Source organism: Misgurnus anguillicaudatus, chromosome 18 (assembly GCF_027580225.2).
Source record: "Misgurnus anguillicaudatus chromosome 18, ASM2758022v2, whole genome shotgun sequence".
Lineage (NCBI taxonomy): Eukaryota > Metazoa > Chordata > Actinopteri > Cypriniformes > Cobitidae > Misgurnus > Misgurnus anguillicaudatus.
Window position 1 is genome coordinate 26,547,411 of NC_073354.2, and position 27,168 is coordinate 26,574,578.

At 36.7% G+C, this 27,168-nt stretch overlaps 1 protein-coding gene across 1 annotated transcript; it reads right to left on the reverse strand.

Annotated features, from left to right (window-relative positions):
* Nucleotides 1-5,967: 5,967 nt before the first annotated feature.
* On the reverse strand, nt 5,968-27,088 carry LOC129429698 (adhesion G protein-coupled receptor F4; the record flags this gene model as incomplete). The annotated part of the gene is made up of 18 exons (XM_073855382.1): nt 5,968-6,494; nt 6,894-6,960; nt 7,047-7,103; nt 7,966-8,007; nt 8,152-9,483; nt 11,566-11,736; nt 11,819-11,994; nt 12,096-12,242; nt 12,341-12,544; nt 14,612-14,748; nt 14,933-14,997; nt 18,420-18,478; nt 20,413-20,559; nt 20,835-20,981; nt 23,651-23,797; nt 24,057-24,203; nt 26,554-26,694; nt 26,923-27,088. Coding segments are annotated over 18 exons (3,426 nt in total), but the record flags the coding sequence as incomplete, so codon positions are not given.
* Between the last annotated feature and the right edge of the window lie 80 nt (nt 27,089-27,168).

Consider the following 27,168-nt stretch of genomic DNA (forward strand, 5'->3'; position numbering starts at 1 on the left):
CATCCCATTCATAACTTTTTTCACATGGTCAAAATAAGCTGTCACTGGGACAGACGAACGCCCCAAAACTGAAGGGTGTTTTCACATCTGTAGTTCGGTTCATTTGGTCCAGACCAAAAGCCAAAAATGATACATTGTAACTTTTTTAGCAGTTTTGGTTCCATTTCACACCACACTGATTGTTCTGATCTGCACCAGTTGAAACGAACCAAAATTCTGTCATGTGATAAGATCAACATCACTCATTTGCCATTATGTATTTGAACGTATTTCCTAAACTGCTTCTTATTTGGTCAAAATCAACGTGCACGAAATTCCAACTGAACCCCCGGAAGTAAACAAAAAGAAGGATAATACAGCAGACACCATGGAGAGACAGCTGCGCGCTGTAATTATGTCTCCGTGGTTGTTATACATAGTTTGTATACAGCACTCTAGACAAACCGTTCATTTTCAGAATGAATCGCGGATGCGGCTTGAAAACAACGCTTTAATGCACTACAAACGGCAAAGACACCAAATTTCTGAGGCTCTGCCCGCACCTCCTTGCAACTTCAGGTATGTCCTTGATCTGTCATTGTGCTAATATTGCTAATAGAACCTGTCAACAAACACTTCCTTATCTGATAATGCACTGCGCAGCTGACTACGGCAGCTGGTTTAGTCCAAAATGCGCAGTACTTTTGCAGTTAGGTCGGTTAGATCTCGGATCGTGTTCTCACCACAAAGAAACCGCTCTAGAGTTCGTTTGAAAGCGTACCAAGACCACGTGGTCTCAGTCCACTTTTGGTGCGCACCAGAATTCGATTGCTGCATTCTCACCTGCCCAAACGAACCGCACCAATTAAGCAATCAAATTCTGGTACGATTCAATCGAACTAAGGCAGGTGTGAAAACACAGTCCAAAACAGTATCCTGTTCAAAACTTTTTACATGGTCAAAATAAGCTGATACTGGGATTGACCAACCCCCAAAACCGTCGGGGGGTTGACAAACAATCAGAGATCATTTCGGGTTGACCAACGGTTCGAATTTTCAAAAGGGCCGGGAGAAAGGGACTTTGTGCGCAGGGGGTGCTTAAGAGTGGGATGCCCGGGCCCAAATGGAGAGCTGGGTACGGTCTCTAGGTAGCTCCAGGGTGTCCGTCTCAGGGTGCAGGGAACCCCATGACCGGATATGCTAAGTCCGTCAACAATGTAACCACCAGACATGATCAGCAGATAACTCCAAGTCCAAAACAGCATCCGATTCATAACTTTTTATTAACTTTTAACTTTTTATTCATTAACAGACAGTAAATCAGATGTGAGAAATAGTAAGGTTTTAAATTCACCATTACATTATGTTAACATCTAGTAATGCATGCAGTTTATTTATCTATAGGGAGATCAAGTAGCCCTAATCAGGGATCATGAGATTCATTCATGCTTTTTTGATACATGGTTACACATTGTTTCCTTTCATGGACTATGGACCCCCTAAATTAGCCTTGGCCACCCCCTGGCCACCTTTATTTAAAAATGTCTGAAGAGGCATACTCACCTACATGAGGAGGACACATGTGACTCATGTAAGAGACATATGCAAAATTCACACAGTGTAGTCATATTCAAATTAAATAAAACAACAAGTACAAAATATCTGTACAACATTATTTTGAATTAAGTTAATCAAAAAACAGTAAGTTAAATCCTAAACACATTTATTATTTTTATTTATTTGCAGTTGCAAAATAAATTTTTTGAAAAACAATAATTTCAAGTATTTAATATATTTAATATTGTATTCATAAGATTTGATTGCATTTAAGATTACAATCTGACCACTTGGGGTTTTAGACTATGAGATCCTCACGTAACATTTGCATTATTTTGCATTGACGGAGAAAAGGCTCCGGTCTCTAATAAACTGGCTGGGTTATTATTGTTGGCTTAGGGGGTTTCTTAGTCTAAAAACAGCTATAATCTATTGTAATCAGTATAATAGCTTCTCATGATCTTAATAATCTGCACAATTGCATTCATCAAAACAGTTGTTTGGCACTTTCCCATGCTTACAAGTAATGCCACATCAGCTTTCAAAACTCAGTGCCCTTTGACACAACAGCAGCAAGTGTGTGGGTATGTGAGTGTGTGTGTGTGTGTGTGTGTGTGTGCGTGCGTGCGTGCGTGCGTGTGTGTGTGTGTGCATTTCATCTAACTACTTTCTATTCTAATTTACACATAAAGGTTTTTGACCTTTTAACATTACAAGTGTGCTAAGATAATTTTTATATTTCCCTGCCCTTGTGTGCTGTTCTGTTACAAATCAAGCGTAATTGATTACTTTAAATAGAAGGTCATCTTGAAACAATAATATGGTGTAAAATGAATGCAAATCTTGATATTAGACACAATGTGGTATCTGAATCTGTTAGCATCACATCACTAGAGGGCACTAAAGGAATGAAATGTTGCCAAAGGAGGTGTCTGTCACTGGGACTAAAGTCAGCAGTTTAAGTTTGACAGATTTATGACTGCTAAACAAAAGAGGAAACACACATTAACAGAGGATGTGTTACCTCAGCTATGATGGACAAATGTAGGCACAGCAAGGTAAAAATCACAGGATGTTTTGCCCATTGTGGGGACAAATCAGCAGTATCTTTCACTTGCAGACAGTAACATTTTCAGATTTTAGGATACTCTCCTTGCTATAAGAGGTCTTAAAGAAAAAACGTTGCCTTTAAAGTTTTTCCTGACACTAAAAAAATCAGATTAACAATGCCCTCTTCTGGCCAAATCACGACATTGCAAAAAAAGAGAACAAAATAGTGACTAGCCCCAGGGCCGGGTCTAAGATTTTCCTTCTGCCCCCTCAAAAATATCCAGCTAACCATAAAATAACGGGTTATAATTTGTCATTTTTGTTATGTTATAATTTGTCATTTTTGTTATCTGTACATTTACAGCTCCTGCCCACTATTGTCTGATTAGCTTATTCAAGCATTGGAGGTCTCTTCAGCAGTATTTAACTCACAGGAAAAGTACTACTGTTCTCTATGAAAAAAATGCATCTTTAAAATATATTTCAGAAACGATGCAATTTAGTATTACATAAACGTAATAACACAACACATATTAAAATGAAACTTTTTTATAGTAAAACATGCCCAAAATAGCCCTTTATCCTTTCTTTGGGCTCAGTCACACCAAAAGCGTTTATGGCAGTTGCAGGCGCCTTTTTTGAATGATATTCTATGGGCAGGGCGCGTTTGCGCGCTGTTTATGCGCGCCGAGCGCCTTGCGGTTTTCTGCCGCCTGTCGCGCACGCGTTTTTGAAGGAGCACTGAGAGCGGAAAAAGCGCCTGACGTCATTCGCGTCTTCCATTGTCCAATCGAATGAGGGGAGAGGCGGGCCTTACGTTGTGGTCAGTGAAGTTTACAGTTGCTTTGAAGAACCGGACTCCACTCGCTCACTCTCTCCTGCGTGTTTATGCATCTCTCACCCTCAAACAAGGTCAGAGCAAGCGTCCTCTTTTTAAAGTTTCTGCTAATATGACAGTTAACAGCAAAAGAGCGCTCACGCTTCAATATTTGATTGACAAGACAGCTGACTCGGTGGTTTCTTAGCAATATGAAAAGCCGCGCCGCACTGCTCTTTTTTTAAAAAAGGCAGTGCGTCGCCCCTTGCGTTTGCAAGCGTTTAAAGCGCTTTTGGTGTGACTGCGCCCTTAGACTCACCTCATTATTTATTCATTCAAATACAACAGCCAATGGCAAGTCTCCAGCAGCATTTATGTGTTTGTTTCAGACGAGTTCTGTTTATTAAAGAATATGCAGTTTGGTTGTGGCATACTATATATTAGATATAAATTATATAAGATGGTTATACAGTAAATATACAGCATTGTAAATCAAATCAAATCAAATTTTAGCGGTTTTGTCATCGTCATTTGTCAGCTCATTCAGCTCGCGTTTGAGAAAAACTTCACACACAAAAATCTACAGACTTTTAAGTTCAAATGGAACCTTCACTCCACAGTCCGCAAGGTCATCGAAATGTTGCGTTGTATTATAATATCTAATTTGCTGTGTTATGAACAAACCAGTGTGATTTATCTTTGGTCTCTTCGCAAATCACACTTATTTTAGGGCTTGTGCTTTTGTCTGGTGCTGTTACAGGATAACCTTTGACGAATTTGTCATGTATGTCAAATTGCTTTCATTATGTTTCAAAATAGATTGTTCTTTGTTGTGATATTTGAGGTTGCTGCAGCAGCATGATAGGGTCAGGAATTAATGAAAATATATCACATATCAGTATCACATTGAAAATTAGGAATGCACCGATAGGATTTTTTTGGGTCGAAACCAATACCGATTTAAACAAACAACTTCCGGCCGATACCGATATTAAACACTTGTATACAATACTATACAGATGGTCTATTAGCTGGTTTATTTCTGCATCAAATTATTTTTACTGAACATGGATTGGATCTAATTAACATTCAACTGACCAACATAATAAGAGAGGCACAAATTAAAATAAATATAATAAGACAGCATGACAACCTTCAAAGGTGGTTTTTGCTATTCAGCATTAATTTTATTAACAACATTAACTCAATTTTTACATATAATGGATTTCTTTATGCAGTTAATTAATAAACAATCGGTATCTGCCTTTCTCGTGATATTGCCGATGGTTTCAAATTCATCAAAAATTGGCCGATAAATATCGGCGGCCGATACATCGGTGCATCACTATTGAAAATGCATTATTTTAAATGAAGAAAATGTTTGAGAAGTGGAAATAAAGTTCCTAACAAGTGTTTATTTAGAATAAAGGTATATGTTGGGTAGGGTAGGTATAAGAATGGCTTTAATGTATCTATAAGTGAAATAATAGATTAAATGCAGTGTACACATTATTAAAATATAGCTATATGTACAGCTTTGCATTCATATCACCTGCTTGCCTGATTTAATTAATTGTGACTTAATGTGTAAAACTACATTAAGTGTAATCACTAAAACATTATAAATCATTATAAATCTAAATCACATCTACTTTTAAAATTTAAATGTGTAAAAGGACATATAAATGCCCTTTATTTTAAGACATATGGAAAATAATATTGGATTGAAACATCCATAATTTTATTGCATTAATCATTTTAGTCGAAAAAAGGCTGCCCATCCAAAAATCCTGACTGCCCCCCCAGTCCAGCAAGCCTAGTACCGGGCCTGCTTAGCCTGTGAATAATCATTTTTGATTTACTTTTCTGAATTCATCCAACACGAAGAACATTTTGTGTAAGTATAACCTCAATACCTTTGGGGTTGGTTGGGCCAACAAATCTTTTTACAGTTTTATCTATATTGTAAAATTGCAATGCTTTCGTTGTTGATTTTTCTGTATTAATGTTTGGGAAGCGCTATATAAATACATTTAAATTTAATTAAATTAACATTGAGTAAGGCCATGTCAGAAGTTAAAATCAATAGGAAATCAGTGATTAAAATAAAACTTTATGAGACGTTAGCCTGGATTTCACAGACAGCATCACACATATAAAAACTGTAGAGTAATATGATTAATTTGTCCATGTATTGTGACAGTCACATACTGTATTACAAAATTATAATGAAATAGTAGAGAATAAAAAGTCTCATAATCTTATTATGAGATGAGCAGCATCAAAGTTTGATCCCAATGATTAATTTTACTTTAATTTTAATCTTTGACATGAAGCAAAGATATTAAGGTTATATTTCACACATTTTTTTTTACATTATGTAGGAAGATTTAGCTGGGTTTCACAGACTGGATCACATTAACGTTCGGTACTTATGTATGTCAATATTTCCTCAAGCACACTGACAGGTCTTCTACAGTATACAGATCTATAGTTTTAAATGGCTGTTTTAAACTGTTGTTAAACAATTAGGTTAATATGAAGAGACATGACACTATTAGTAAAGAGATAACATTAACATGCAAAACTTTATATTTTATTATATATTAAACTATATTTGAACTTTTTAGAACAAAAGAAAAAATGAAGATGGACAACAAAATGGGTAATGATTTTAACAAAATAATATTGATATAGTTTACACAAGTATCATAGATGCAGTACATCAATTTTCAATTTTCTTTCACACAATATAATATTACACTGTAACCCTATTTGAACTCATTCCCCACCAGCCTTTTAATAAAAAGTTGTGTTTTGTGATTTTCACAAAAGTTTCACAAAATGCCTTCCAGGATTTTTTTCTAAAATATATAAACATACAAATATATCAAATGAAAAAACAGACCATTTACTTTCAAACAAACAAAAAACAAACAAACCAGGAAAAAAGTTTCATCCTATCTATATTTTTTCTCAGCTTATAAACTCTTAAATATGGGTATTTTTATTTTTTATTAACTTGATGAGACTCCTGTCTTGTTTGATGATGGTCTTGAGAAATGGTTGGGATCAGATACGTGATAAACATCTGAAAATGGTAATTTATACTGTATGTTATTCACTCTATTATTAGAATTAGAATATCTAACCTTAATATATTATCAACAATGTGAATAATTAAGATTATGCAGCATGAACATTTCCTTTTCCTCAGTAAATTTTTTATTTAAAAAAATATGAAAAACTACAATGACCATGTGAATTATTATAGCATACTATTTTAAAATAAAGAGTTTGTGTTAACAGAGGGTGTGTTAAAATTTATTTGTATTTGAGGGGTTAACAATAAACTTTCATCATGTTTTACAAACTATTTTATAACAAAAACATTTTATTTTTACTTTTATAAAAATAATATATATATATTAATTATAATTGCAGTATAATCTTTGTTGTATATTCCTAGGTTTAATTTTTTTTTACTTAAGTTTACGCCGCATCCTTCCAAAGAAACCCAGTTTGACTGAAGATGATGGTCCTGTAGAAGTAGTGCTCTGTAATTCAGAAATGTATATAAGATAATAATCAGCCAACATTAAAGGACTAATATTGAGCTCATGAGTGAAGTGTTGCATTTTACCCTGGTACGGTCAGAACTAAGGTTTAACTTCAACTTTCCTGCCAGTGACTGTCGGACCTGCAACCACAGACAATTTGTTTACACTTAAAGCCCTGTTTTCAGACTGTTTACGATGAAACAGAACGATTCCGACCGAAACCCGGACATATGAAGCTGTCCCGAGAATTTTCGGGCGCTTGTGTTTCACCTCCCGCCTCTACAATGGGTTGATAGGTGCACTGGAACAATCCTTCCCAAAATGCATCAAACCCTCGCCCACAAAGACGTGAAACCCACCGAGTGGTCAGGGGCGTTCACTGGTGTGCTCGCACAAAAACCGCTGCAAAAGATGCCCTCCAACAGGTGTTTTAGCATTCGTTGTAAACTTGTGGACCTATTTTTCCAAACGCCTCACACCCGTATATTCTTCCGATAAGAGCTTGAATAATAGACCCAGTTGGTGGCGATAATCCGCCTTTGCCAATTGCAAGAATACAAACAAAGTTCCCGGCGCGGAGTAATAACGTACCTCACAGCACATCTAATACAAGTCAATGGAGTTGGCAAAAACTACGATAAAACCTGTTGGAAAGCATCTTTTGCAGCGACCCCCGTGCGAGCACATCAGTGAACACCCCCGACCACTCGGCGAGCCCCACGTCCCCGCAAACGAAAGTTCAATGCATTCCAGAAAGGACTGCTCCTATGCACCTATACAGCCATACAACAATCACCCAAAAATTCTCGGGCCAGCACCATAATATGTCCAAACTTCAGTCAAAACCGCTCCACCTCACCACAAACAATCCGAAAACAGAGCCCCAAGTGCAAAACACCGAACCTGTCCTTCAAGAGCCTTTCTTTGTAGGAATAGGATTAACTCCATTAAAAGATGATACAACAAATGAAAAACTGTACATGTCATTAATATTGGACATACCTTGCTGTCCAAAAGTGTTCCAAACACTAAAACAAAGAAACCCTGTAGCAAAAGAAAATTGTTTTGCATTATGAAACATCATTAATGCATTATAATGAATAATACTTAAAACTGTATAAACTTTCCTTATAAAGGACACATAATGTAACTTTATAATAAAACATAAGCTGAAAAAATAAGTGGTACCTGAAATGAATTGAGGATGGCAAACACCACATGAAGGCCATACACATTTGACACCATGGTTCCCACTCCAAATCCCCATGTTAGGCCAAAAATAGGAGTTAGAAAGGCCAGACATCGGAAAATGACAACAAGGTTGTGTTTCTCATCTGTTTGAGTTGCAGCATTGACATTTCTCCTAACTATTTTAAATAAAACCACAATCAAAACCAGCAGGTTAAAGGCAACAATGGTCAGAGCTGGAATCACAAATGCCAGCAGGGCCTTAGATTCAGACCAGTTCAGCCAACATACATCTCTCGTCCAAATATATCTACCAGCTCCAGCTGTGGATGCGACAGTAATAACCGCTATGAGCAAAGGTGCACAATAACCAACCATGAAGGCAATGACCATCATTTTAGGCCTTGACATCTGAGAAAAGACCATGGCAGTGCGGTAAAGGAGCAAGAGGGCTGAAGTTAACATCCAGAAGAAAAGAGCCAGGTAAAAAAAGTGAATGAAGAAAACCGCTGCACTGCAGGGATTCACCGGTGTAGACTCTCCTGGTTTAGCAATTGCAGCTCCAATGATAAAGCAGATGTCTGCAATCAGCAATGACACAGAGATGTTAACTACTGAGACATGACGCATGTACGCTGTGTCATTTCCTGTCACTGACTTCCATACGATTATCTCAATAATGAGACATAAAACCAAGCTGGCCATTGAAATAGCTACACCAATGTATGTGATATAGGACAATGCTTTATCATCCATAAAAAACGGTGACATGAGGATTGAAAAAGAGGTTGTGTGGTTGCATTCACATGTAACTTTGCCATTCTCTGAGTGCTTGACTTTACACCCATTGGAATCCCATCGGTCCAGATTGAAGTTCCAAAAGACACACTGAGGATTTCCCAGTAGCTCATTTGTAATGTCAAAAGTAAGAGAAATATTATTAACTGTTTGGTTAACCTTTATCACAACCACGTCTCCATTGATCCGGTTTTCGAATGTACCGGTGTCATTACGAGTTGGTAGAACATTGTCAAGATTTGAGAAGACAATAAGAGTTACGAAGGTCGGTTCAGGAACGTATGAAAACATGATCTGGGTAGTTGAGTTTGGTTGTTGTGAAGTTAAATTGAATGAGTTGCGAATTAAGGTTCTTTCCAGCTGAATAGAGGATTCATTTAAAGCGAAATTCACATCTGACAGACGATTGCTTGTTACCTCAATGGCAAACAAAAGGGCAGTGCTGGTATTTGACGTTGTGTTGCCATTGTTTAATTCTGCCCATGTGTTATTAGTTTGATCTGATACAATAACATCCACTGTTTTAAGATATGTCTGCAAATACAAAAAAAAATTCAATTAGTAAATCTGATTACATTTACTGCACTAATACACTGTCTGAAATAAAAAAAATCACATTATGTTTGTCTACAATTACAATGACTTTGAATTTATGAGTAATCAATACAGTACTTCTGCTCATTTAAAGGGGACATTTCACAAGACTTTTTTAAGATGTCAAATAAATCTTTGGTGTCCCCAGAGTACGTGTGTGAAATTCTAGCTCAAAATACCATATAGATTATTGCATGTTAAAATTGACACTTTGTAGGTGTGAACAAAAATGTAACCAGTCACGGAAAGTAGGGACACAAGTCGGATCTGGGGCATTTTGAGTTAATCACAGATTCTGAAATTGCAGTTTCTAAGCTTTCCAACGATGTGTAACACATGGAAATCTGATAAGATTTGGAGACGTTGTTGCCATTTGAATGTAACACATTCAAGAAACAGAAAGCCGAGAAAATAGAAAAGGAAAGTTAGACCTCCTGCTGGGAGAGGCAATAAGGCTCATTTACATCTCATTTAGCTAAGCCAAACCCCCTGTAAAGCCGTTTTGAGATACAGATGTTCTAGCATCATATGTAGTATTTTGTGACAGATGTCCGGATGACAACATGCAAAAATAAACAGGACTTTTTACCTTTGTATTGATCACAAGTCGAATCCAGTCTGTTTCAGATGTGTGAATCATCCAACAACCATTTTTGTCAAAAAAATGCATATATTCCGTGAAATATAGATATATAGTCTATTGTTTACATCAGATTTCGCATGAACGTCTGTTAATAGAATATAATATACAATCTGAGGACTATTTACATCTTAACACTGTATATGCGATTACACTTTAGGTTCCGGTAAACACATGAACCCGCCTTCAAAGTTTGTATTTAAAATAGGGAGGTAGTATAATAGATAATCCAAACAGCGCCGTCGAAAACGTGACGTCCTTTAGGGATGTAACCAATCGCTAGCTCGTTCCTCCATCAGCCAATGACTTAATGGAAAATATACATAGACAAAACATGTAGCCAATTATATAAAGAATTCAACGATCTCTGTGTGACTTTTTTTGTGTGTGTTTGACTTCATGCTGCGCTGCAAGAACTGACAGACAGATGACGTCAAAGTACTGCGAGATTTCAACCGCAAAATGTACACTTTTAAATATACAAAAACTGCTATCTCAAACATAGAGGGGCTTCTTTGTGATCTCATCTAACAGATTCTGCAAAAAAACTAAAATCACGAATTTTGAAAAAAAAAACTTTCTCATTATCTTGAAAGTTGTGCTGCCGACTTGTGTCACTGGTTTCCGTGAGGGGTCACAAATGTGCCTTTTTGGGTGTGTCCTTTTAAATGCAAATGAGCTGATCTCTGCACTAAATGCAGTGCTGTGGTTGGACAGTGCAGATTAAGGGGCAGTATAATCCCCTTATGACATCACAAGGGGAGGCCAATTTCAATGACCTATTTTTTCACATGCTTGGTGAAAATGGTTTACCAAAACTAAGATACTGGGTTGATCTTTTTCACATTTTCTAGGTTGATAGAAGCACTGGGGACCCAATTATAGCACTAAAACATAGAAAACCCCTTTTCATGATATGTCACCTTTAAAATGTTTTTCTACATCTAGAAGATAAAACTCAATGAATACAGCAAACATAAAGGGGCAGTTTCCTGGACAAAGCTTATCTTAGTCCCAGACTAAAATGCATGTCTTTACATATATCAGTGCCATTGTTTTGTCTCAAGAAGCACACCAGTATTGTTTTTTTGATTTCACAAGAATTTATACATATTTTATGAGTTGGCTAATTTGTATGAATGAGTTTGATGTTAATTGTCCAAAAATTAACCCAATGTTACAGGGATCCAGGAAAATCGTACAAAAATGTATGAATATGGTCATACAAATTAGCTACCTCATAAAATACATGAATTGGCTTGATATAGCGTTGGTAAAAACTATTTATAATTAAGTCCTGAAATAATCGAAATCCTGTCAGGAAAACCACCCATAAATAAATACAATATACAGGTGTAAATGGCAGAAGAAAAATGAATTACATTCATCACAGTCTTATCAATGGTCATGTTTGGTGAGATGTAAGTTATTTGAAGGAGCATATCAACAATTGCTTTGACATCCGAGGCAGACTGTGATATCTCGATCCTGTTCTGCACAGCAGCGTTACTGAGGTTTGCCATAAACCCTGGAATTTTTTCCTCAGTCAAGACCTACATTACGATATAAAAAACATATATTATACATTTTAAAATGAAAAGTCTTCTTTTAACAAATACATAATTAATCAATTACCTGAACTTCACTTTGAAGGGTGTCAAGAATAAGAAGTACACATTCGATCTGTATCTCCCTCCAGCCACCTAATTGACATTGATAAGTTATGAAGCCTATCCTGCCTTTTTCACACGGTCCATTTACTTTATCACCTATTTGTCCAATTCCAAGTGTTTCACTTGTACAGTCAATTCCTGGAGTTAAAAATATAATGTTTCTTGTTAATTCAGTAAACATCATCCGAAGCAACAATAACACAAGAAATGATCTGAAGACTGAGAAACTAAAAGCTTACTTTTGTCACTTGTTTTAATGGTGACGCTTTTCCTGCTGTAACTGTAACCTTGTAGCTCTTTCAGGTCTTTGAGTTGACATGTAAAGGTTTCCACACTCCCACAATTTATTTTCAGGAGTTTATGATGTAATATGATGCAGTTAGTTTCTGGTTGTGTAAACAGAGAATACAATGATTGATAAGTGTTTTTATAATGTTTTGATGAATAAGTAGAAATATTTATATTGACTGTTTGCATGTACAACCTAAATTTTCCAGTTGATCACCATCAGGAATCCGGTCCCACTCAATACTGTAGAGCGCAGCACAACATTTAATTGGGACAGTCTGATCCTTGCACTCAAATACTCGATCAGCGTCAACTTCAATTTTGGGACGTTGTTCAATAACAACATCTTGCCACTGAATATAAGGCATAGGGTTCCTTTTTATGATACATGAATATCTACCTATTAGTGGATAAATGTTATATTAATATTATGTCTGTTCCTCCATCTGTCTTAGAACGAATGTGTTAAAACAACAAATTATTGATCATTCTGGGACAGCACACTAAATGCGTTGTCCCAGAATCCACCCATCTCTGTGTTATTATTAAAACAACACATCTTGTCATGAAATATATTATAGACAGGACTCACCACTGTCAATTTCACTTGCGTTCTTCACAGTGAGAGTGCTACCTGTGGTACTGTTATGAATTGAATATCTCATAGGATCTAGTGCAGGATTAATCTTATTCACGGTCCATGTTATTGCTCCCGCAACAGACGCTGGGCGTGTACATCTCAGTTCCAGCATTTGCATTGGATATATTTTATTTGTGGTGTTGAATAGGAGTGCTGGCACTAAAAGAAAAATGAACACAGCTATAGAAGGTAGCATTTGACGTCACCTTCGGATGAAAGTGACTGCGGTTATGCCCACTGAGTGGCAAAAGACAGAGCGGCAGCATTTGTGTACAGTGTGAAATCAGCGATAACACAGAGAAAACACGTCTAAATGGGAAAAAGCTGTTGTGTGATAGACTTTACAAACAGATTAATAAGAATTCGGAGCTATTGTTTTACAGACTGCCAAAAAACACCGAAAGGAGAAGTACATAGATCGTTCATGCTAACGTCCACAGACCACAGGTGGGTTGATAAGTTGCTATCAAGCAGAGGTTTTACTTTCTACTTAAAAGTATTTTTCAAGTATTTGTATTTTATCCGTGTTTTCTTTGGAAAATACAGTCATAATTTTTACTCTATTAAATTTCATAAATAATTACGTTTTTGTTTTACATTTAATATTTAAGTACATTAACGTAGTTTTACTCAAGTAAAAGTACACAATTTAAATGTAATTAGGTATTAAATAAATTTGAATATGCAATATTGAAGAATGCACAATATGATTGTATGCTTTAGAATGTAGTGAAGTAAAATTTTTCCCAAGACAAACACCCTAATAAAGCACAGATGCTTGGAAAATGTAACTTATGTAACTAAGTATTGTCCAACTCTGCTATCAAGTCCAACTAAATTCAAGCTGATAATAGTCAGCTGATAAATGGCATTTTCGCAGCAACGTTTGCCACTCAAAAGGCTGTGCTCTGGCTTGGTCACCTGGAAAAGTGACGTCAATGCATACCCTCTATTTGAAATATGTCCAAAACATGTCACCCATCTTCAATCATTATGCTCATGTTCAGTGGCGGCTGGTGACTTCTCTTCTGAGGGGCTCAATTTCAAAATATGTGTTCGGAGTGTCATGTACAATGAAAGAAATGACTTTCTTGTTTAATATTTTTGTCTTGTTTTCAGCAGAAACATCCAAAAATTCTTAAATTAAGATGCTTTTCCTTGATGAGCAAAATGACCTAAGAAAATAAGTCTAGTTTATAGACAAAAAATATACAGTTAGGTAAAGTTTTAAGCACAAATTTACTTAAACTGTAAAACTAGACTTATTTCTTAGGTCATTTTGCTAATCAAGAAAAAGCATCCTGATCCAAGAATCCCCAGATATTTCCACCGAAAACAAAACAAAAATACTAAGAAAGTCACTTTTTGCAGTGTAAATCCTGTGCATCATGCATCTTGTCAAAATATGTGCCTACTGCACACATTTCGAAAGGGTTTATGATAAAAAAAGATGCTCACGTTCACAAAACACTCGCAAGACACTCACTTAACACTAAACTCTGATTACACATGAGATTAAGTGAGCGTCTTTTTTTATCATAAACCCTTTAGACGCGTCTGAAGCAGGCACTTTTTTGATGCACATGGTCCAAATAACACGGCGGACACATAAAATGACAAACTGCACACGACGAGCTAAATACATGTTGTGACAAGCTTGGCATTGCCACTCGAAAAAGAAGTCACCGACGGCCACTGGTGCCATCTGTAGAACGTCAAAAATAAAAAGCAATCTTTGATACATAACAGCACCAAAAAACTATAAATGAATAAACTAGATCATACAGTAGTAGCATAATAGCTAAATTAAAAAATCACTACCCTTACCACTTTCAGCGAAAGAATTGGGATCCACAGGGAGTCCTGCCAGCTTTAGACTGTTGGCAAGCTGTGTGTTTGCAGATGTAAAATCAGGGCTGCTAGATGTTGCAGCAATTGTGTAGTCTACTATAATGCTACCAGACCTATGGAAAACACATAAAAAAACATATGCGACTCTGCCAAGAATCTTCTCTGTTTTCTACTCTAATTATGTTATATTTTCACAGAATGTTATTTATGCATGAAGATCTCATGTAAAAACAGTAAACCACAAAAACCGACTTTAGCTGGGTTTTTACAGACTGCATCACATATTGTAGACCTCACCTGAAATTATTGACTTTTGCAGAACCACGAATGTAGTCAGGTACAGTTTTGTAACTTTGGTCAATCTGTAACCAAAAGTATATACTTAAGGAAATGCACTACAGTACTCATAGGTATAATGGAAGAACTTTGGGGGATAAAGAACCTTGCATTGTAAGAAATATGATGGCAGTTTCCCAGACAGGTATTAGACTAGCCCTATAAATATAAGAGCTGTCCAAACTGAAAACAACTTGCACTGACATATCTTAAAATACATCAGTGCCCTTTGTTATGCCTCAAAATGCACACAAGTAATGAATTTAGTAAGGCACGTTGGTTAAGCTCTGAAATGATTTACTGAAGAATGTTCAAGAATCAAACACAGTCGATAATTTTAAGTCTAAACTAAAGACATTTTTTTAAAAAAAGCATTCACATAAATTAGTAAATGTACTTATCCCACAATTGTTAGCTTGTCCGGAACAAAGCTTTCACATAATTCATCTGGGTAATATACTTATGTCGCAATAGATAGCCTGTCTGGAACCGAGTGGAAATTAAACCACAATACTGTATGACGCTTGCATTACATGATAACAGCTCTACCACTGCAAAAAATGATTTTCAAGAAAAAATGTTCTTAGTATTTTTGTCTTGTTTTCAGTAAAAATATCTAAAAATTCTTAAATTAAGATGCTTTTTCTTGATGAAGAAAACGACCCAAGAAAACAAGTCTAATTTTTAGACCCAAAATATCAAATTTTAGTGATTTTGTGGATAAAACAAGCAAAAAATCAGCCAATGGGTTTAGCAAATTTTATTTGAATTTTTCTTGAATTTAGTGTTTAAGAAAAATTGGCTTTATTTGCTTATTTGCTTTTTTATGCACAAAATCACTTCAATTTGATATTTTTTGTCTAAAAACTAGACTTATTTTCTTAAGTTGTTTTGCTTATCAAGAAAAAACATCTTAATTTAATTTAATTAAATTTTTAGATATTTCTACTGAATACAAGACAAAAAAAAAATTTCTTGAAAATCTTTTTTTTTTTTGCAGTGTAGTCCTAGTTTAAGATAATCACCCCAAAGAAACCACCCCAAAAAGTAAGTCATTTTAACTTAAATTTCAATATTTCTTTTATTATATATTTTTCTTTCAAATGATTGTACTTCCACTTATCAAATTAAGCACTTATCAAATGTAACTTATTTTTATAAGTTAAAGCAAAATTAGATTTTACCTAAAAACTTAGTTTGTTCAAGTGAATGGAAAATTAATAATAAGTACCCCATAGTTAAAAAAATCCCACAGAAGCTTATATTTATGTGTACACTGTTATAAATGTTTTCCATGCATACTTACCATTGGTTGAAGTTTATTTAAAAGAATTCTCTTCTCTTCAGTATCAGCGGCAAGACTGGTATCAAAAGCTTGAGCTATTGTCATTGACATTGACATTTTAATTACTGCAAGAAAAAAGTTATTAAGTATGATCTTTGTTGTGTAGTTTTATACTTTATTTTCCAAATCCTGGTGTCCATGTAGCAAGACTGAACTGTTGTTTATGTGTGGGTCTGTACTTTGTTTTACTAAACAGTAAGACATTCATAGTATTGCACTTATTAAAACTAAATGTCAAACATATTTTTGACTGGATTTAAAAAGGTATACATTACCCTTACATGATTTACTAACTGTATGGTTTGTACCTGATTGTGTTGTTGGTGGAGGTGCTGCTGTTCCGTTTAATCCTGAAAAAAATGAAGGCCTTACAGTTCATATGAATGCTTGGTCCATGTTTTGGGCAACACTTTATCCAGCCACATGTAAATCTTTTTTTTTTTTAATCTTTGTATCTGTACTTCATCTTTGTAAATACATACAACACATCAAATATGTGCAAAATATTTCATAGATTGCTGTATAGTGTACATACCAGCAGGTGCCGATGTAGCATATTCGAGAGAAAACAATAAATAAACAATTGAAATTTACTGATACAGTATCTGAAATTGAATTATTGTTGACTGTTTACAACTGTACATGTTAAACACACACACAAAAAGAAATATATGTTTATTATTTATGATCAAACAACACAAAGATCTAAAGCCAGATCTTACCTGTGCATGTGTTATTGATGCCAATGGTGAGATGTGGGAATGTTGCATTAAATCCATCCAAACATGAGCAATTATAACTTCCATTTACATTTATGCAGTTTGAATTTGGTCCACAAACAGATGGATTCAGCTGACATTCATTCACATTTGCAAAAAGAATAACACTTTGAAAAAAAATATTAAATACATTTCCAAACAGAGAACATTTATGACACTTACCGGTACACGGGTTACTGCTACTAACAAGTTCATTCTTCCTTACAACATTATATCCACTCAAACAAGAGCACAAGTAGTTATTGTGACAATATGCATTTGGCCCACAAACCAAAGACGAGTTGAGACATTTACTGATATCTGAAATAAAATTAATTATGAAAAACATCACATACTGAGGATAGTCAAGACAATTCTCACTGCACCTCAAGAGATGATACTACTACATAAACCAAATTAACTACAGCAACACAAAAAGTAATGACCTTTATCCTTGTAAAATAAATTATATGAAAAATGTAAAAAAAAGTACAAATCATGAAGGTCTGATTGTTTACAACTTACATGTTAACTACACTAAAAACAAAATCTAGGTTTATTATTCATGATCAGAGAACACAAAGATCTAAAGCCAGAACTCACTTGTGCATGTATTATTGATGCCGATGGGGAGATACGGTAATGTTACATTAAATCCATCCAAACATGAGCAATTGTAACCTCCATTCACATTTGTGCAGTTGGAATTTGGTCCACAAACAGATGGATTCACCTGACATTCATTCACATCTGCAAAGCGAATGTCACATTGAAAATATATGAAATACATTTCCAAACAGAGAACATTTAAATGATTCAAACACTTACCAGTACATGGGTTACTGCTACTAACAAGTTCATTTTTCCTTGTAACATTATATCCACTCCAACAAGAGCATGAGTAGTTTCTATCATTGTTGTAACAATAAGCATTTGGCCCACAAACCAAAGACGAGTTGAGACATTTACTGATATCTGAAATAAATCAATAATAAAAAACATCACATACTGAGGACAGTTGGGACAATTCTCAACAGACCTCATGCACCAACTCGGTTATTAAAAGATGACAATACTACATAACCCAAATTAACTACAACAGTAAAAAATTAGTGTCCTTTATCATTTTAAAACAAATTATATGAAATTAAAAGAACAAATTATGAAGGTCTGCCTGTTTACAACTTTAGGTTGTAAAATAAATTTAGGTTTATTATTCATGATCAGAGAACTCAAAGATCTAAAGCCAGAACCCACTTGTGCATGTGTTATTGATGCCGATGGGGAGATATGGTAATGTTGCATTAAATCCATCCAAACATGAGCAACTGTAACTTCCATTTACATTTGTGCAGGTGGAATTTGGCCCACAAACAGATGGAATCAGCTGACATTCATTCACATCTGCAAAGAGAATGTAAAAAAATGACTCAAACACTTACAACTTAACTGGTTCATTAACAGATGCATTCTTATTTGTTACATTTTATACTCTTCAAAATGAGCATAAGTAGTTTCATAGGTGCTTCATAGGTGCTATATAGCACTAAAAATGCTTCCCCTGCACGAAAAAAATTCTTAGTATTTTTGTCTTGTTTTCAGTAAAAATATCTAAAAGTTCTTAAATTAAGATGCTTTTTCTTGATGAGCAAAACGACCCAAGAAAATAAGTCTAGTTTTTAGACCAAAAATATCAAATGTAAGTAATTTTGTGCATAAAACAAGCAAAAAAAAAAAAAAAAATCTGCCAATGGGGTAAGCAATTTTTTTTTAGAATTTTTGTTGAATTTAGTGTTTAATAAAAATCTTCAAGATTTTTTTGCTTTTTTTGTTTACGAGTATTTAGTGCTATTCAGCAAAGTATCTGCATTTGGGCCACAAACTGATGATTAGTTGAAACATTTACATATGTTACTTAAATGTAACACTTTTCAAGTTTTTAATACTCTAATCAACATGGCCCACACTACACTGCAAAAAATGATTTTCAAGAAAAAAAAAGATCTTTTGTCTTGTTTTCAGTAAAAATATCTAAAAATTCTTAAATTAAAATGCTTTTTCTTGATGAAAATTACCCAAGAAAATACGGTCCTGCTGTGTTATATCCCTCGTTCAGACAGCCAGCGACAAGCAGTAGCAGAGCGACGCAATCTCATTCATTTCAATGGAAACCTGGTGACTTCTGGCGACACGAGCGAAAGTGACCGTTGGCGAGCGTATGGGCGTGTCCAGCGACGCGAGAAAGTTAAGAAAAGTTTAACTTTATGCAAATGTCGAGCGACTTTCGGGAGCGACTACCAATGAGAACAAAGCAGTGGAGTTCACGTCATCCTTCTCTCGTCAGTAACTGGCGTGGATGGTACTCATTTGTTTATGACAAGCAGATTTACCCCTCGTTCAGACAGCCAACGACATTATCGCTGTGTGTCGCTTGTCTCTTTCAATGAGGCGTTTCTAAATCTGCTTGTCATAAACAAATGAGTACCATCTACGCCAGTAACTGACGAGAGAAGGATGACGTGAACTCCACTGCTTTGTTTTCATTGGTAGTCGCTCCCGAAAGTCGCTCGACATTTGCATAAAGTTAAACTTTTCTTAACTTTCTCGCGTCGCTGGACACGCCCATACGGTCGCCAACGGTCACTGTCGCTCGTGTCGCCGGAAGTCGCCAGGTTTCCATTGAAATGAATGAGATCGCGTCGCTCTGCTACTGCTTGTCGTTGGCTGTCTAAACGCCTCATTGAAAGAGACAAGCGACACACAGCGATAACGTCGCTGGCTGTCTGAACGAGGGGTTATTTTAACACATTTTGCAGCGTCTGCTGAAGAGCCTGTTTCTTTTGTCGCGCAGTTTATCTGCGCCTCCCTTGCATGTTATCTCCATCTCTCTCTCTCTATTTTGACACGTGAACTGACCGACGACGCATGCTCGCTTGCACAGAGACCAAAGCGGTGATTGGGCCAGCTTAATGTCAATCAAAAATAACCAATGGGCTGCTGCTGAGTGGGCCGGTCTATATAGGGAAAAAAAGACGATGACTGCTGCTTAAATGTCAGTGGGCCGGTCTGTCTAGAAAAAAAGACGCTAACTGGGCTGCTCAGCAGACAAAGATAGTATGAGATGTAGCGGCCCAAAAAGTAAGTCGGCCCACCGGGAAACTGCCCGAGTTTTGCGTTAATGTGTTATTAACATGTTAATTTTGACAGCCCTAATTAAATTACAACCCAACATAAAAATAACCCAGCATTTATTTGTGTGTACGTGATCCAAATTAGCTACAACAATAGAAAAAGTGTTCTTCTATACTTTCAACAGAGAACACAAATGCAGATCTTACCTGTGCATGTGTTATTGATGCTGATGGGGAGATATGGTAATGTTGCAGTAAATCCATCCAAACATGAGCAATTATAACTTCCATTTACATTTGTGCAGTTGGAGTTTGGCCCACAAACAGGTGGATACAGCTTACATTCATCCACATCTGGAAAGAGAATGTCACATAAAAAAAACTAAGTTTACTAGTGAACACGATTTGCTTCATCAACACAAACGTAGTTTGTCATATTTTGAAGACGACGTATATGGAGATGTGAAAATCACAATCACAAATGTCTAAAGGCCTAAATATAACATATTTTGTAAGTTGCTTTGTATTAAACAACGAGTCTGCTGAAAGCCTTAATGTAAATGTAATTAAATGTAAATGTATTATTCGTGATTAGACAACAAACAAACAGATGTGAAGCCAGATCTCACCTGTGCATGTGTTATTGATGCTAATTTTGAGATGTGGGAATGTTGCATTAAATCCTTTCAAACACAAGCAATTATAACCTCCATTTACATTTGTGCATTTGGAATTTGGCCCACAAACAGATGGATTCAGCTGACATTCATCCACATCTGCAAAGAGAATGTAAAAAACAATGTATGACTCGAACACTTAAAACTATTTTTTAAACAGTAATTGTGTGTATGTGTGTATATTTCGAGGTCGGGCACTCGCATGTCTGTGTGCACTCGCTTCAGGTGTGTCAGTCAGCGCACGCAAGGAAGATAGTTTTTGAGTCGGCACTCTTAGTAACTCTTTTACCATCAGTCAGGTGGAAAACTTTATCTCCCTTCATAATTATTTTACCATCAAGCAAGTCCTGCACTTTATTTTCTTATTCCTGCATGTTTTAAAAGTGAAAACAAAATCTCAGATGTGCAAGTGGATGGACCAGGGTGGCTTCTGGGGCTCAAGCTCCGAATGTTTTGTCAAAAGCCCAGAATCTTTTCAGATCTGGAAAATTAATTCATCCAGTACGCTAGGTGGCGGCATTCAGCTGTAACAGAGCCGGTGCCAGACCATAACTAAAAGGGCGGCACTCGGCTTCCAACGGGGGGCACGCAATAGCAACAATAACTTGCAAAAACAAGACATTAAAACAACAAATACAGAAAGCACACACTCATACAACTAGTACAGACTGTCAGCTCATTTCCCGTATAAAGTGCAAAATACCACAAACTATGCGCAAAACTATTGAACTTCGACTGCGGCGTGAGCGCAAGCTGAGCTCCGCTGCGCTCGCACTTGGCTCGACGCAACAACAAACCGCCCTCGCGCGGCGCAAGCCATTGAAATGAATGGGTTTCATAGCGCAGCGCACACCGCATCCTAGCTTTGAAAAAGCCGCTTTACCATAATCACGTCGTAATGCTGTTAAAGGTCTATAGCCACACTTCACATTTAAGCTTACGTAATTTAAAACAACGCTAACTTACCTTTAAAATAGATGAAGACGGCATGTAAGAACATTAAACTTCCTTAAAACAGTGTCCTGTAGATTTGTAAATTCCACCTCGACCTCTAATCTCTGAGTTTGAGCCAGTCTGTGTTTGCATGAAGATGAAGCAGGCGGTGCTGGTTCGTTCTAAATGTTCTAATATCCATATTTTACACGATCCATAAAATGTCGCGAAAAAACACGTTGCTAGTATCAAGTCACAAATATGCTAAAGACGTAAGACGGGTGAGACGCGGCAATACATCCAATAAGAGAAACTGGTCTATTTTAATTAAAGAAAACATATATCAACTATATTTTCCTGATTTGATTACATTACAAGTCATGAACCATTCAATGTTTAATTTATTTTAATTATTCTTGATATATATTAAAGTAATAAAAAACTTTGTAGGGGGGGGCACAACAACCTGTTCGGGGGGGCACTGCCCGCGAATGCCCACCTTGACGCCGGCCCTGAGCTGTAACTCTCCGGTCCCACACTCCAGTGAAAGTGAATGAGAGATTAAAGTTGCAGGCGAATTCATATACTGAATCTCCCGACAGTAAACGCATTTTCAAAGTCTCTTTATTATTACAGTGCCTTCGTTTTTACTATAAAAGTGTATATATATTAACAGTTATGTGATGTAAATACTGTTAAATAGCATCAACTGATATATTATCTGCATGGCTAACATCTACTGTTAGTGCTCTGATCTAGTCTGCCTGCTTTGCTGCACACTGTTCTTGGTAACGTTATATTTAAAGTACATTTAATCACAGCGAAGTTAAACTTTTAAAAAAAATTGCTCATTGCACGTATCCATTTTTTATAGATGGATATACGATTTTTTTTTAAGTCATCAGAAGTAAGAAGGTGAGAAACTATACTTTACTTAGGCAGCTTATGTTTTGTCCATATGCATTTCACTAAAATTAATTTCACCTCAGAAATACATTGATAGACAGTTATTAAATGTGAATGCTTAATCCCTTACATAAAAAAATATGCTTATGTGTGATAATTGTCAGTGCAAATAGGGAGAGAGGAGGGTGGAGAGAGATGACAGATAGAGAGAGGGATCACTTCCATAAGCAGGTGAGAAATTGTTCTGCTAGTGAAATCAAAATTGTTATTTTTTCTTTTGCAGCTTCAGTTACTGGATTAGCCTACAGTTTCACAATAATAATAATGAGAACACTTCGATTAAAAAATAGTTTATAAAGTTGCCGTTAATGGAGAAAATATATCAGCAGGGGACATCATGCTTTGGAACCCCTAGATTTGGGCTAAGCCCCCAATGTCTACAATGTCTGGCTCCGCCCCTGGGATGGACAACCATCCTTTGTGTATTAGTTAAGCATTTAGGACGGTACACCTCTTAGAAATCGTACAAAAAAGATCATCTTAGTTGTTCAACAACCGTACAAAAGCATTGGGCATTGAGATTGCTAGACGAGAGCTTAATGCTCTTATTTTTATGAAATCCTCCGACTCATTTACTGGGTCACATTTACTGTCTAAGGCTGCGTCTCAATTTATCCAACTATGAGCAAGGTTCAAACAGAAATAGCATGTTGCGTTAATCACACGCTAATTAAATTAGTGGTGTCAAAATGAATTTGCAGTAATGCATTATTAACGGGTTAATTTGACAGCCCTAGTTAAATTACAACCTATTGTTAAAAAACCCCAGCACTTTTTAAGTTTACGTGAGCCAAATTATCTACAACAATAAAAAAGTTGTGTCTTGTGTACTTTCAACAGAGAACACAGATATCTAATGCAGACTTTACCTGTGCATGTGTTATTGATGCTGACAGGGAGATACGGTAATGTTGCATTAAATCCATTCAAACATGAGCAACTGTAACTTCCATTTACATTTGTGCAGTTGGAGTTTGGACCACATACAGATGGATTCAGCTGACATTCATCCACATCTGGAAAGAGAATGTCACATTGAAAAAACATTAAATGCATTTCTGGCATTACTAAGAACACAATGATTCAACAACACAAAAGTATAGTTTGTGAAATTTTGAATATAAAGTATATGGAGATGTGAAAATCACACAAATGGCCTAAATAAATTTTTTTTTGTAATTGAGTCTGCTGAAAGCCTTAATGTAAATGTAATTAAATGTACATTTATTAATCATGATTAGAGAACAAGCAAACAGATGTGAAACCAGATCTCACCTGTGCATGTGTTATTGATGCTGATGGGGAGATACAGTAATGTTGCATTAAATCCATCCAAACATGAGCAATTATAATGTCCATTTACATTTGTGCAGGTGGAATTTGGCCCACAAACAGATGGATTCAGCTGACATTCATCCACATCTGCAAAGAGAATGTCACTTTGAAAAAATGTAAAACATTTCCAAAAGAGAAAAACAAGGCTTTTGGAACATTACCAAATACGTAGTAACACAGTTACGTTGAGACAATATATTTGAGCAGTACCATTTTCTTTCAGCGACATACAAAAAAAGGCCTATAAAAACAGAAACTGTAGAGCACAACATATTCTGCTTATTGCAAAATCCAAAGAACTTTAGCCCACACAAGGTCTAGTAGTGTAGCCGTGGCCTCATACCATTAGAACAATAGGGGTGGAACGGTACATGTATTCATTTCGAACCGAATCGGTACGGGGGTCACGGTTCGGTGCATGAATTTAAACGGAGAATACACACGGTATGAAAATAAAAAAAACTTGTGCAAAATAATGAATGTAATGCGGAACTACTGTTAAATCCGCGGGTTCTTTATGGACAGCTAATCTGTTGCCCCGCTTTAGCTCTGAAGCTCTGATTGGCGCCGATGCAGCCGAGCTCCGCCTATGTATGTGCTCTATCAGAGCCCGTCTACATTCTGGCACTCTGCAGTTTTTTGTCAGGTCGACGCCGGTCCAGTCAGTTAGTGAGCAGCGATAGCGAGGATGGCAAGTGGTGTTCCACAAGAGTTAGACGGTCCGCCAGCCTCTTTAAGATCGCAAGTTTGGCAAAACTCCAGTTTTCCAGTCAGTTACAAAAGTACAGGCGAGAGAGTGGTGGAAAAGACGAGGACTGTGCATCGGCGTTGTTCAGCAGTTGTTAGGTATGTGAGTGGAAATACATCTAATCGGGGCTCTCAAGTCTCACGCATTCACCTTGCCACGCATTTCAGTCAGTTCACACGCTCACATGCCACACTTTGTATTTCTCACGCTGAGAAGTAGGAGATAAATTGTCCTGCTAATATACAATTAATGGACGAGCCGCAGTTCTGTCGAGTTCAGCTGCTTTTTTAAAGTGCTCAACTTTACGCAGCGCCATCAGCGTCAGAGTACCGCGAGAAATCTTGCGGAGGAGGCTGATTTCAAATCGTTCTCGCGTTACTCTGACGTCATCCACTTGTCGTTTCTTGCAGCGCCTCGTGAAGTCGTACACACCTATTAATTCATCCTACAAGCCTATTTTTTTGTTCTTTAGTACATTAATATGAAATAAGGCCAAAATGTAATTTTAAAATGTATTTAGGTAACACTTGTAATACATTTAACCCATATTTGTATGAAAGATGAGTACAAGATTACTTAAAGTGGTATACATTTTTGAAATACGAGATAGTATGTTAAATGCATTTCAGTTCATATTCATGACATCTCAAAATAACACTGATAAGGACACCTATGTTTTTAAGATTATCTTAAGTACTAAAAAAATGCCTTCTTCATTTTTGTTTTGCTTTTCCCTCCATTGTACCGAAAGTGAATCGAACCGTGGCCCCTGAACCGAGGTACGAACCGAACCGGGACTTCTGTGTACCGTTCCACCCCTATAGAACAATAACTAACTGTTTACAAATTTACTGGTTACTGTGCATTAAAAACTTAATCTAATTGTATTATTCATGATCAGATACTGTAAGGGGGCGTGCACACCAACGCTTTTACGCCCGCGGCCGGCGCATGTTTTCAATTGTTTCCAATGGAAGCTAGCGGGTTTTTTCCGCGCTGAAAACCGGCGCTCGGCTGTTTTTCCGCGCTCTGCGCTGAGCGTCAAGAGTTGAAAGAGATTCAACTTTGGGAGAAAAGCTCCGCTCGTCAATATCAGTTCTCACACGGCCGCCCAATCACAGTGGAGGAGGGGCGGGACATTACCACAGCAACTAACCGGCTCGCAGCTGAAGTATCACAGCTACCAAAGCGCTCAGCTGAAGAAAGCTGGAACTCAGCTGAAAAACAGCTGGCAATCGGCGTCCTCAAGGCGTTTTCAGCCGCGTTTAAGGGGCTGGACACACCAAAACTTTTAAACGCGGCTGAAAACGCCTTGGGGACGCCGAATGCCAGCTGTTTTTCAGCTGAGTGCCAGCTTTCTTCAGCTGAGCGCTTTGGTAGCTCTGATACGTCAGCTGTGAGATGGTTGGTTGCTGTGATACTTGTCCCGCCCCACCTACACTGTGATTGGACGGCCGCGTGAGAACTGACATTGACGAGCGGAGCTTTTCTTCCAAAGTTGAACATTTCTCAACTCTCTGCGCCGGTTTTCAGTGCGGAAAAAAAAACGCTAGCTGCTGGCTTATTTGAAAAACGCTGAGCTTCCATTGAAAACAATTGAAAACATGCGCCGGCCGCGGGCGTAAAAGCGTTGGTGTGCACGCCCCCTAAAAGTTTTGGTGTGTCCAGCCCCTTACAGACAAGACCCACCTGTGCATGTGTTATTGATGCTGATGTTGAGATATGGTGCATTAAACCCATCTAAACATGAGCAACTGTAACTTCCATTTACATTTGTGCAGTTGGAATTTGACCCACAAACAGATGGATACAGCTGACATTCATCCACATCTGGAAAGGAGATATAAATATAGGTTTTATAAATTTATAGAAATTATCAAAACAATAGCAAAGAATTGTCATATTCTGTTTACATTTGCATTTAATTACACATAAAACGGGAAATTAAACCATGTACAGTATAAAGCAAGGCGTCTGCTAAATGCCTAGATGTATTTAAATGTAGTTTTATTATTTGTGATTAGAGAACAAGCAAACAGATGTGAAGCCAGATCTCACCTGTGCATGTGTTATTGATGCTGATTTTGAGATTTGGGAATGTTGCATTAAATCCTTTCAAACATGAGCAATTATAACTACCATCTACATTTATGCAGTTGGAATTTGGCCCACAAATAGATGGATTCAGCTGACATTCATCCACATCTGGAAAGGGAATGAAACATTAAAAAAATCTATTCAAAACATCTGAACAGTATGAAAAAAATGTTTCAGCAACGTCACTTCGTGATTCTCATAAATTCA